This window comes from Theropithecus gelada, chromosome 4, assembly GCF_003255815.1.
Source record: "Theropithecus gelada isolate Dixy chromosome 4, Tgel_1.0, whole genome shotgun sequence".
Taxonomy (NCBI): Eukaryota; Metazoa; Chordata; class Mammalia; order Primates; family Cercopithecidae; genus Theropithecus; species Theropithecus gelada.
The window spans coordinates 152775843-152788732 of record NC_037671.1 but is presented as its reverse complement, the minus strand read 5'-3'; the positions used below and the strand labels follow the sequence as shown (position 1 = coordinate 152788732).

The 12890-nt window shown below is 33.2% G+C and overlaps 1 protein-coding gene across 7 annotated transcripts in view; it reads left to right on the top strand.

Moving 5' to 3' along the window:
• Positions 1–12890, top strand: part of PTPRK (protein tyrosine phosphatase, receptor type K) — a 557333-nt gene that overhangs the window by 437068 nt on the left and 107375 nt on the right. For all 7 annotated transcript variants that reach the window (XM_025382413.1, XM_025382412.1, XM_025382416.1 and 4 more), the window contains one exon: positions 2714–2819. In XM_025382413.1, the coding sequence (XP_025238198.1) occupies positions 2714–2819 (106 nt within the window). The remainder of the gene's footprint in view (positions 1–2713; positions 2820–12890) is intronic.

Below are 12890 nucleotides of genomic sequence, written 5' to 3'. Positions count from 1 at the left end.
CAGATTTTTGACTTTGTAAATTTTTTTTGTTCATTTATGTTCATTTTTATTATAGTTCTACATGGCAAATATTAATGATATATCATTAATACCCATAAAATATGTCTTTAATTTTTTAAATCTATACCATTTGCATCAAAAAGAAGACATGGACTTTCCAAATTATTTTGAGTCTAAAATGTTATTTGCAGATGTGTTGAATATAATACAAACTTTAAAAATTTATATCATGAATAAAATTAGCTATTCCATTATGAGTTATAATTCCTTGGAAGAACATTTTGTTTATCTTAATATTCCAATAAAAAACATTTAAAATATCATCCATTATATTATAAAATAATAATGTTTTAAAATTGCAATTTTCTTTCCTGAGAACAATTACAAATCATGAATTTAAAGTGTGAAATTCTTGAATCACTTTACCAGAAAGTAGGACTTGGTGATGTTACGATGTACTGAGATAGGTTTTCTACCCTCTGGAATTAGCAGTAGTGCTATAATTGAGTAAGATCTTTCAAGAGAGACAGCTACAAAATTTGCATAAACTTATAAAACTGAGAATAAATGTAAATTTTTGAGAACCATGAATGTGTTTGTGTGTGTGTATGTATGTCTCTCAAGGCTCAGATACTGTGTTTGTGTGGAACATAAAGTTTATAAAAAGGACCAGAACATCCATCTAGTTTTTTCATTTAATTATTCAACTTCAGTTTCACTTGTATTAACCTAAGTGCAATAAGTACTTGATTGTACTTTAAAAACTTGGTTGCAATCACGTTATGTTGAGAACAATTATTAATCACATTAAGATTAATAAAATTTATGGTTAGTGTGATTCTCAGCATTACTTGAACGTTTCAGATAATTTATTGTTAAATTTATTCCCTGAGTCCAGTAATTACATTGCTCAGTATTTTAAAAAAAGTAATTTAAATGACAGTGAAATCAAGTTATTGGAGGCATAGTGGTTGGGAGAATTATTGATATACACACATACATTCACATACACATATATACACACATACTACATATTGTGCATGTATTAAATTAATATTTGTTGGTTTTGCTTCCTAAAAAAACTGTCAGATAATAATCTCTTTCTAATGTCACTGCTCCTTTTCTTCCATCTGGACAGTATTTTAAACAGATTATTGAAATATCTTTCTAAGTGGTATCCCTACCTTCAGACGTATCCATCTTCACTGTATTTTTATATCTATCTTTAATCCACAGATACTTCCTTCTTAAATATTTTCACAGTCTTGTATCTTATAATCAGCGGGACGAAGTCTAATGATCCACTCGGTGTTGGCATTCAGGGTCCTTCTTTGCATGACTCCTCCCATCCTCCATTTCTCCCCATGAACCCAAAGTTCCCAGCACAGCCAACAGCTTATAGCTGTTTAAACATACCATGCCCTTTCATATTTTGTTATCTTCAGCTATTCTGTTTCCTCTCTCAGAATTTTAGTTCATTCTTTCTCTTCCTGATGAGTTTTTACCCTTCTTTTTAATATTTGGCTTAAACATCATTAGACACCCTGAGCCTTCTGGTTTCATCATCCCACTGCCAATACTAATGTAAAAAGTGTGACCCCCCCACCCCCCACCCCCAGACCATCATCATCAACATCACCTGAGAAGTGTCTATAAACAAACATTGCCAGGTCCCTCCCCAGAAATACTGAATCAGAAACTCTAGGAGAGACGGGCTATAATCTGTGTGTTAGGAAGCCCTCTAGGTGCTTCTGATCTTACAAGTTTGAGAACCACTGTTTTGGCAAATGGTCTTCCACTTTTGGCCCCTAACATTTTGCTATAATTTTTTGGTTTTAAGACTCTTTTCATAAAATGTGAATTCCTACTTTTAATTCTATAAATATCAGAGACATGCTTTGTCTTTATATTCATAGCATTTCTCATAAAACTTGGCACATAGTAGGTATTCACTAAATGTTCAACGAATGGATAGAGATAATGCATACATTTCATTGAGTATATACTCCTTAAACAGCTTTCTACATGGAAGCCATCCAAAGCTATTTGAAGTAACTCTCCCCCTCAAGATCCCAGTCCCCAATTAAGCATTATCAAATATTGTAAAAATTTATAAATTTATTCTTTTCAAGAATCTGGCACCTAATATCTCCGATGAACAAAAACTGAGATTTCCATTCTCATTCACCACCCTTCTTGATATGTTTCTCTTGTGACCAGAGTTGTGAAAAACATTAGGATAAGAATACTGGGTCTTTCTACACTATAAGATCATAAATGACACTGTTTCACCAGGCAGCCCTTGACCTCAGCTCCTGCTGTTCATAGCTCCTGATCTCCATTATGTGACTCCATAATCACTGCTGCCGAGTCTTCTCGGTTACTACCTTCCCTCCCTCCCATCATTACTCACTTGAAGGTCTCAGGAAACTAAAAGGAGAGCATCTTCACAAAATATTTGGAATGTGTGTCATAAATTGCCAGATTATTATTTAAATTTCCACAACAAATCTTGATTTTCTACCTTTTGATGTTTTAAGTTCCCAGAGTTGAAATTTATTTGGAGATGTTACGCTATAAAACAAGATACATTATAGATAATTAGGTGAATTGTTTTTTTTTTTTCCTAACTTAAGATCGTCTCTTCATTCTGACCTATAATATATTACTGTAAATTAATTGAACCTTTTTTTGTCTCTTCATCACTCATCAGCTCCAACTTTACCTGACTATGAAGGAGTTGATGCCTCTCTCAATGAAACTGCCACCACAATAACTGTATTGTTGAGACCAGCACAAGCCAAAGGTGCTCCTATCAGGTAAGAGGAGAAAACTGCAATAGTTCTGCCTTATCCACAGGTATATACATCGCAAGATGCCCAAGTATGCCTAAAACCAGAGAAAATAACAAACCCTATACAGACTGTACTATGTTTTCTTCTATATGTGCAAACCTGTGATAAAATTTAATTTATAAATTCGACACAATAAGAGATTCACAACAACCAATAATAATAAAATAAAACAACTATATAATAAAAGTTAGGTGATTGTGTTCTCTCTCTCTCAAAATATCTTATTGTACTTACCTATCTTTGGATGAGTTTGACTGTAGGTAATTGAAACACAGGTAACTGAAACTGAGATATAAGAAACTGGGCGGGGCGGGGAGGGATTTTTCTTTTTCTGTAAGAGTTAAAGAAAAAGGAGCCAGGGGGAGAAATGTTTTCTCAAGGTTGCTTAGCAGCTAATAAAGTGGCTCATTTCTAAGAGACATTCATTGGAGAATTTCTGTCAGAAAGTTTTATTTTTGTTTAGTTTAGTTTGGTTTGCTTTGGTTTGTTAGTTTTTCATTTGGACAAAGCCTGCTGATAGACCTGTAGTTAAGAGCAAAATTCTAAGGGCATTTTTGAGATATTCATGCACTGAACCATTCACCTCTCTGTGCAGTTTGACTTAAGAGCATTTCCCTTTTTCCCCCATCTAGTCCCATTTCATTTCACTTCCTCTCTTGGTATCTGTGTTGTAAGAGCTTTGAAGATATTTGTCAGAAATAGGATGAGAAAATAACTCCTGTCCAATGCAGTAAATCAGTTATGAATAATTTCATATGAATGATTGAAAAATAAGAAGCTTTGAGGAAATAAAAGCAAAATAGTTATAACACATGAAGCCTATGGGACCTTTTAATTCCTGAATTGTTCCTTATCAAGCATTCCATAGTAAACTGAATGTTCAGTTTGCCATTTTCTTTATCTTTTCAACAGTAAAGACTCATATTATCTAACATCCCCATCTTTCAGAAAATTGTGAGCCATGTGCTTTTTAGGAACTGAGTCAAATTGTTTCAACCATTTTAATTTCTGCACATTTGTGATTAGATGAATATCCAAAACTTAAACAAGTTTCCATTAGAAACATGTGATTTTGTGGACATTTCATTATCAAACTTCTAATGAGAAATAAATAAAGGCACAGAAATCCATGTAGGCACTTCATAATTGGTTTATATCAAGTCATTTGCACATTCACTTGAAAATAAAACTAATCTTTGTTCTTTGTGTAAAAGGTATACATTTGACTTCATGAGCACATATTAGCCATTCAAATAACTAAAAACAATCCTATGTCGCTGGAAATGAATAAATATTTTTTCTTAATTTAAAATAATGTATTGATAAAATAATACAAGTCATAAAGGAAACTCTTGAGTCTTATCTTGCTAAAAATCATGAGAACACTATACCAGAGAAAAAGAGATGGCTGAGGGTGTACTTGTAATATAAACACTTATGAAACACTGGCTACTTGAAAATTCAAAGTAAGTATATAGTGCTGTTCATGAATCAGTGATCTGTGAGTGAATCTGATTGCTGATCCAAAGTAGAAAGAGAAAATGCCTGCAGTTATCTTTTTCTATTGACAAGTAATCAGGGTCATTCACATGTTCTTACCTGGGACAAAATTTACTTTTTAGGTGTTCAATTCTGTTACTGGTGCTTAAATCAGCTACCAGCTATTTGCATTCATCTTTTAAAAGATAGATATTTGGGTGAATTCAACTTTGTTTTGCGTAAGTTGCAAACACAGCATATTTTTTATTATTTTTGCATAACTGTACGATATAGTGTAACTTACATTAACTGTTTATTCATTTAATCAATTTTTTTCACAAACATTGATGATCATTTATTATGCCAGTCACTGTGCAAGGTATTGTAAATCAAAGATAAAATGACCACAGCAAAACACAGAATCTTTGCCCAGGTTTGTCATAGACTATCAGATGTGACTGCAGCCTTGTAAATCCTTTGCTCATAGCTCATGTTCAAGAATTTTGTGAACTCAATATGTTATTGATACATGTTTGTAAATTTAAAGTCTTTTACTTTATTACCTTTATATAATTTCTAATGACCAATTAGAAACACTCCTCTTTGTATTTGTTGGTAAGATTTTTGAAATTTTCTGGAAATGAGCCAGTGGCTGAGAACTTCAAATTATACATTGTTGGAGATTAGTGCTCAGAAAAATAAATTTAAATCCTGGAATATTACAAGAAGTAGTAATTTAATCATATATAAACAAATAACAGATTTTTTTGAAGTGAATTTTACCACCAGGAAAATAAAATCTGCTTTCTAACTGATATGCTAATCCCACCAAGTCCATCTTTAGTTTTTGTAATGACTTGCCCAGTTCACCCACAGGTGGGTGCCAGGTGATGGGACCAGACAGGTCTAGTCAAGTAATCTGACTTCAGATGAGCCCTGCCTCCTTTACTCTCTGAATCCTTCAATCAGGTAGTGCTGTCTTCCTTTCCTCTGACCACATTCCTACTTTCAGTCTCCCTATCAGCAACTGTAACCTTATCGTGAGGCTTATCTAATCCAGTGCCTTAATTTTTTGAAAATGAGGATTCAATTTGATATAATCAATTTTCCTACCATTGAATTTATGGTCTGGTATCTCAAATCTTTGATTGGATTCCCATCACTCACTTCAAGTGTACTTGAAGCAATTTTACTTTCCAGTCAATTTTTTCTTTGTTTATGTCAGTCTATCAAAATTTCTTCTCTGCTAATGCTCGATGATATTCTACTCTGTGACCCTTCCCCCTGCCACCCCTGTTGCCTTCCCAAATAAACCAGAACTACATATTACCCAACTAAATCTTCTGAGAGCATCCAGGAGTTAGCTTACTGGCTGTCATAGAACCTAAATACTGTCCTTCCCTAATTATAGCATTACTAGCCTCTGCCATTTTGCATTTCACCATCTATTCATCCTACCTCCAGTGGAAATATGTATTCCTTCTGCTTGGTCTTCCTAATATCAAACAAACTCCAGTTCTATAATCCTCTGACATAGCAACTAGGAAATCTTGGTATATAGAGTTAGTTTTATTAGGAAAGCTGAAATTGGCAATGGTTTCTATAAATTTGTTGATTTAATAGCATTCTATATGTGCCAGGAGCTGAGCTGCATACTTGAAATAGAAATCTTACGGCGAATAGTATGTGCACCCATGTGAGTGGTAGACTCCTAAATTAATGACTGGTAACAATGATGTATGGTAAGTGCAATCATAAGAGCTAGAAAATGTGGTGCTAGAGCTGAATTTGTGAGGAGAGGAAGAAATGAGCATGGCCAAGGATCACTTGATGCATTTACGAATTGCAAATAGCTTAGGTCATTGAGAGTGAAGGGTCTGTGGGAGAATTGACAGCAGCTGAAGCTGGAGAGGTGAACAGGGAGCAAAGGGAGAGGCTGTTTAGTGCCAGCCCCAAAACTGAAGGTAGGCACAGAAGGACCGTAAGCAGAAATGACCATGGACAGTTTTACATTTTTAGAAAGCCCACTCTGATAGAAACATAGAGAATGGACTGGGGATAATCCAGAAGGCTGGTGTAGTCCCTGTGAGAAGTGCTAATGGGCCATATCAAGAAAGTAGCAATGGAAATGCAGGAAAGGCTGTGCCTCCTACATAAGGTTTCAGATCAGTAGAATGTGAAAAGCTTTGTGGGAAGAGAGTTTAAGTGGAGACTTTAGGTGAGAGAAGATGGTAGCTTTTATATTTGAAGTGATAGCAGAGCAAAAAGACATCTCAGAATTCAAGGTTTTGTTTTTTGAGGTTATTAAGTGGTAACAAATACTTTAGTATTGCTACCCAAATCAAAAAAGTAATGGTCTCTCTATGAAAAGAGGGATTATTTCGTAAATTTTGTCTACCTCACCAATATTTTCACCAAGTTTTAATCTCTAAGAGATCATGGTGTTTACATAAGAAGTAATGACCACAGTGAAAAATCCCATTCTGCAAAATGCAGCACTAAGTTTCACCAACCACGTTGTCCTTCTGTTACCCATTACTGCCTCCCTATGCTAATGTAGAACATGTGCAATGCAGTGCTGGCAAGTATGGTTCTTTGACAAAATTAATTTTTGATTTTATAATCCTTCTAAAAACTGAACATTGTTGCCTGACTTAAGTAGAACTTTGAATCTCCTTACCAACTTTTTGAGATCTATCCTTACAGCTGTCATCACTTGACAATCATCACTGTATTCAAAATGAATATTGTCTACATTTAGAATCAATTCCCTAGAATACATAATTCTTTTTCTTTTTTTCTAAAAGGTTTGTTCAAAAATGAATTAAAATTCTAACCTGGGGAAATATAATTACAAATTATAATGCATAGAACGTCCCATTTATTAAAAGATTGACTCAATGTAGCTGTGTTTTCAAAGAATGAAAATAACAACAGCATATTGTAAAAACACAGTTTCTCTGTGGTGAGGTTGTTCATTGTAAAGTTAATAAATGAATATGTATTGTATTTCAGCATTTTCCAAATAGAAACGCTACCAATTTTGAGCTGCAGGAAGCTACCCATTCTAGGGTTACTTTGATTTATGGAGAACATCTAATTTGCATTTCATAACATTAAGCACTACCTATTTAGTTTGATAATTAAAATATAGTCATGAAATAAAGTCAAAACCACCATTTTTTCCACAGTTAAATTAGGAAAAGAAATTGTCTGATATTCTAAGTTCACTGACAGCTTAACAGACAAATGTATGTTAGGGTTGTATGTCTTCCTTGGGTCACATAGCTTTAAAATTTGGGGCCATCCTCATCCACCTGCAGAATAGTCTGTTTCATTACATACATTTAAATATATCAAATAGTTCTGATTTTCCTAACCACTATCCTAACCTAGAGCTTACTTGAATTCCAAATAAAACCATCTTGAAATTTAACCAAAGGTTGAAATAATCTTTTTGCCCTCTTTTATGGGCATAAAGGTCATATGGTCCTTACATCAAATAGATGTTATTTTAATTTTATGTTTATTCTCTAGAATCATAGTAGGTAGAATCGTTAGAATTTTTCTAACCAAAAATAGGAGTAAGTATGCCCTTCTTGTTAAATCTTCTTTCCTGTCTCTAGAATTCCATAGTCCCAACCCACAGCTTGCTTATGACCTTATGAGAAGCCCTGGGCCAGACCCATCCTAGCTTAGCAACTCTTGAATTCCTGACCCACTGAAGCTGTGAGAGAATAAATGTTCATTGCTTTGAGCTACAGAATTTTATAGTAATATGTTATGCAGGAAGAGATAATACATGTACCCACGTAGTATAAATATTTTCTTTCTTCAGATTTCTGCCCAATGGATACTTTATCACAGGGATTTCTTGACCAACCCATATAAAGTAGCACTCTGCATTCCCATCATTTCGTCTTTCCTTTAGCCTGATGTATCTTTCTTTAGAGCACTTATCCCTTCTTGATATGTGTTGGTTTTCTGAATTTAATTTTTTATTTGTATCTCCCCACTAGCATGTAAACTTCATGAGAACAGAGACTTTCACTACTATCTTCATTATTTTAACCTCAGTACTTAAAATAATGCATGACATGTAACAGATACTCAGTAAATATTTGGTGAACGAATGAACTGGAGCTAAAAATGTAACAGCTACATTATGTAGTAAGCTTATAATCTGCTAAAGAAAAGACATATACCTAAAAAACTATTTATAACAGTATAATATCAAACATATTTGTAATGTACCATGTTGGTACTTGTAATGTGCCACATTCACATACTGATGTATCACATAAGCAATAAATATTATAAGACGGCAATGCTAGGCCTTTTGTTTTTTCCACCCCAGAGTTTTTGAGAATACCATTTATGGTTCTGATCAATGGATCTTTTTCATTATAATTGTTGTCATTGTGTTAGGAACAAGATTAAACATGCATACATGTGATTATGACTTCTACCCCCATGTCACCCTTCAATCATCCTCACTTCAAAAATTACTCCATTGTCTTTAGAAGACAGAGTACTGAGGAATGAGATAGTTCAAGAAGGCTTCATGGCAGAAGTAGAAAAACTAGACAAGAAAGTTAGAAATTCTTGACTGTATGTTTAGTATATTTGGGTAACAATGGTCATACCAGCTTCAAATGGAAAATAAATATCAAGAGATAAAACAAGAATGGAGATATAAGGTAAGGAATGTGGTAATTTATCAACCCCAGTGTAAAAAGTACAGTTTGACTTATGAAAGAGAGAAATAGTATATTAAAAGGCATTATTAAGAAAAATTACAGGGAGATAGAACTTGGTTAAAGATAGGAATTATTAAAGTTAATGCCGGGATTTTGAGCTGTGTTTATTTGGTAACTGTTAGTTCCTTTTACAGGGAGATTAGTCATGAGAGAAGTGACTTATGTGTTTCAGGTGTGTAAAGGTAAAAAACAGGGATTGGAAAGACAATCAGGGATGACAGTTAAATCTTTACCCCCTGGGGCACTAAAATATTGGCAGTAGAAGCAACCATAGCTTTGGGACATTGAGAAGATTGTTTGTAAGAGAAAAAGTAAAATACTGGAGCTAGATAATTTCTCCTAAAGCCTTAAGAAGACATTTTAGATTAAATTTGAGGTTGTTTATATACCACTGTATAACTTGTTATTTTGCTATCACCAAGAGGTTGTGCAAGCTAAAACTATAACCATGTTCACAGAGTATTTACTTAGTAATGGGTTTTTAAAAAAATCTATGGCAGGCCATTATAGGTAATTTGGGGTTCAGCCTCATACTTTGTAAGCATTAAATTAAGAATACTGTCTACCGTATGTATCACATAGTCTCTTTTTGAGTTAACAGCAAAATCCCCTTATCCATTTTCTTTCTTAGTCTTACAACTAAGGGGAAATTATATGATGAGAAGTCATTATTTGGCCTCTCTAAAAAAAAAAAAAAAAAAAAAAAAAAAGACTACATACCAATGTTTAATCAAATTAGATTACAAATGATCCTCAACTTTTGATGGTTCAATCTATGATTTTTCTTTAAAATGATGATGCAAAACCATTGAAATTTGAATGTACTTCAAATTTTGAATGTTGATATTATACTGGGCTAGTGATATGTAATACATGAGATATCAAACACTTTATTATAAAACAGGTTTTGTATTAGATGATTTTGCCAACTGTAAAGTAATGTAAATGTTCTGAGCACATTTAACGTAGGCTAGGCTAAGCTATGATGTTCAGTAGGTTAGGTGTATTATATGCATTTCAATTTACAATATTTTCAACTCGTAATGGGTTTATTGGGACATAACCCCATCATAAGTTGAGAAACATCCATATAATGTAGTAAAATACGTCATTTTAATTTAAAAAAAATAAGGAAGTCATATTTTGTGTATTGAATGAAGATTCATGAACCCATATATTGATTTAACATAATTTAAATTTAACAGAAATATTTTTGAAGTTTATTAAAAGGAATGGGGAATATATGAACTATGCATAGAGTGATTAAAAATATTACGATGACTTTGGAATATTTTTAATTACTAAAGTACTGAGCTCACATAATATTTAGATCTAGCTAGAGTTTAGTACCATTAGGTAATTAGACAACCAGAAGAATGAAGAAGCACAAGCCCATTTCATGTAATTAGTCAACTCACTTCTAATGCGATTTCTCATTTCTTATTTCTGTCTTTGAATAAATTTGTATTGATAAATAAGAAAATAACAAGGACAGAAACAGATTTAAAAATTGGAAATGTGATTAGAGAACAACCTCTCAGATTGAACAATGAAGTAAAGATAGTTTCTTTTAAACATGGACTATTGTGACTTTTTGTTATTTTTATAGCTGTTTTTCACTAAATGTAAATACTTCTTAAAGATTCACCATGATTACAATTGATCTCTGTATGAGTTATAAAAATGCCTCTTCAATGGGCATGAAAAAAGGTAGAAATAGATACACAAAGTGATGCATTCAGAAAGACACCTACTAAAGACTGAGCTCAACTAAGGACAGTAAAATGCCAATAGAGGATTTTGAGGGATACTGGTACAAGGAAAGGTACTTTTCATATTTTCAGTATCCTGAAAAGGTAGCATGATGAGGAGGTCCAGAACAGAAAGATAGCAGTACAGCAGACAGGTGTGTATCAAGATTTTAAACTGAAAGGGCTATTTCTGGGTGATGTTATAGAAAAGTAGTACAATTTTAGTTTGGTTTGGGTATAATAGCAAAAGAGAGTATGAGAGATGACTTTAAAAGACTCTGAAGATCTACTTCTGGGTAGCTGTCTCAGTCATTTTAAAAGCTTACCATGGACAGTCACAGGTTCGTAAGTGGACAGAGTTTAAAAGAAAGTATATATTTTAGTTTTGTTGTTGTTTTAAACTGTATCAAACTTGAGAGGGGCAGAAAGCATTCTAAAAATGGTAGAACACTAGAAATTTCAATAAATAAAAGTGAATATAAGGTCCGTGAAAGCCAGATTTTTTTGTTTTTTTTTTTAACCTCTCTGTCCTCAGAGCCTGCGTGATAACTATTAAATATATAATTGTTGAATGAAAATGAATTAATGGATACAATGTCACAGGAAGAAAGGTAATTGATAAAATTCTTACTCTTCAAATAATGTTCAGGATTTTTCAGGTGAAAAATGTACTTTCATGAAGAAAGAAAAAAAATATATTGGAAATGTCCTAAGCAAAAGTATCAACAGAAAAGGCAAAAGCATTATATTCATTTCACAAACACTTAAATACCTATTATCCTATTTGAAACCATATATTCAAGTGTAGTTTCAAATAGGATAATGGGCATTTGAGTAAGTATAACATGTGAAAATGTAATGGCTATTGTATCAGCTTTTGGAGTTAAACATATCTGAGGTTAAAAAATATCTAGAAACTGAGGTGAATGTTATATCATGAAGACGTTCCTCCTGGTATAGGTGGTGGTAGAGTGGAAGAGGTAGAGTGGGATGATCAGGTTATCTCCAACTAGCTTTCCATCTAATGTCACTCATCATGCAAAGAATGTTTTAGAAAGTAAGCTTGGAAGCCAATTCTCAGAAGTCTTTTTGTATGTATATGTCTTAATCTGCTGAGGCTGCTATTACAAAGTATTAGGTGGCTTAAACAAGAAATATTTCTCAGAGTTCTGGAGGCTGGGAAGTCCAAGATCTAGGTGCTCTCGGATCTGGTTCTTGATGAGGGTCCCTCTTCTAAATCTAATTATTTTCCAAAGGCCCCATCTCCAAATACTATCACTTTGAGAACTAGGGTTTTAACATGAATTCTGGGGGAATGGGGCACAAATATTCAGTTGGTAACACTATAGTATAAAGTAGAGAATAAACAAAGTGAGGCTCCTGGTTTAAGTTTTAATGGAGCTCAATTTCTCTGCTTCAGTTTCAATAGTAACAAAAATATAATACTTCATTTCCGTAATGACCATTCAAAAAATAAATGCATAATATTGGTAGAGAAAAGATACATAAGATTAAAGTGCATTGCACTGTAATTTATATTTGTATATATGTGGAAATCGTTTTCTTAATTTATTCTTTATAAAACAAGCATGTCACTTGTATTTTAGAACTTATAAAATTGAAATAATTTATCTTTCATTTCATTGAGAATAGGGCCAAATCTGAAAGTTCAACCCAAGGCGTTGATCTTTATTTTCTATGGCACCATACTTAAGGCTCTTTCCCAAGGAACCTATTGCACCGTTTCTTCCTTCACTCTTCTCCAACACTGGCAGTTTACTTTGCTCCTCATAGATCTGAATAGACAAGCTGTCTTGCATGAAGTATCCTTAATTTGTTATGTAGAATCTCTGGCAATGTAATAGAATTAGTTAAGATTGAACATTCACTAGATTTTCTGTTTTTTTTTTTTTTTTCTAAAGGTATGGGATAATTAATGAGGAGTCTATTTTTAAGGATTAGATTAATGATTAACAATGATAGGTAATTATCATTATTATTCTTTAGGGCAAGAATATAAGGTTACATTTGTTTGGAGAGCATGT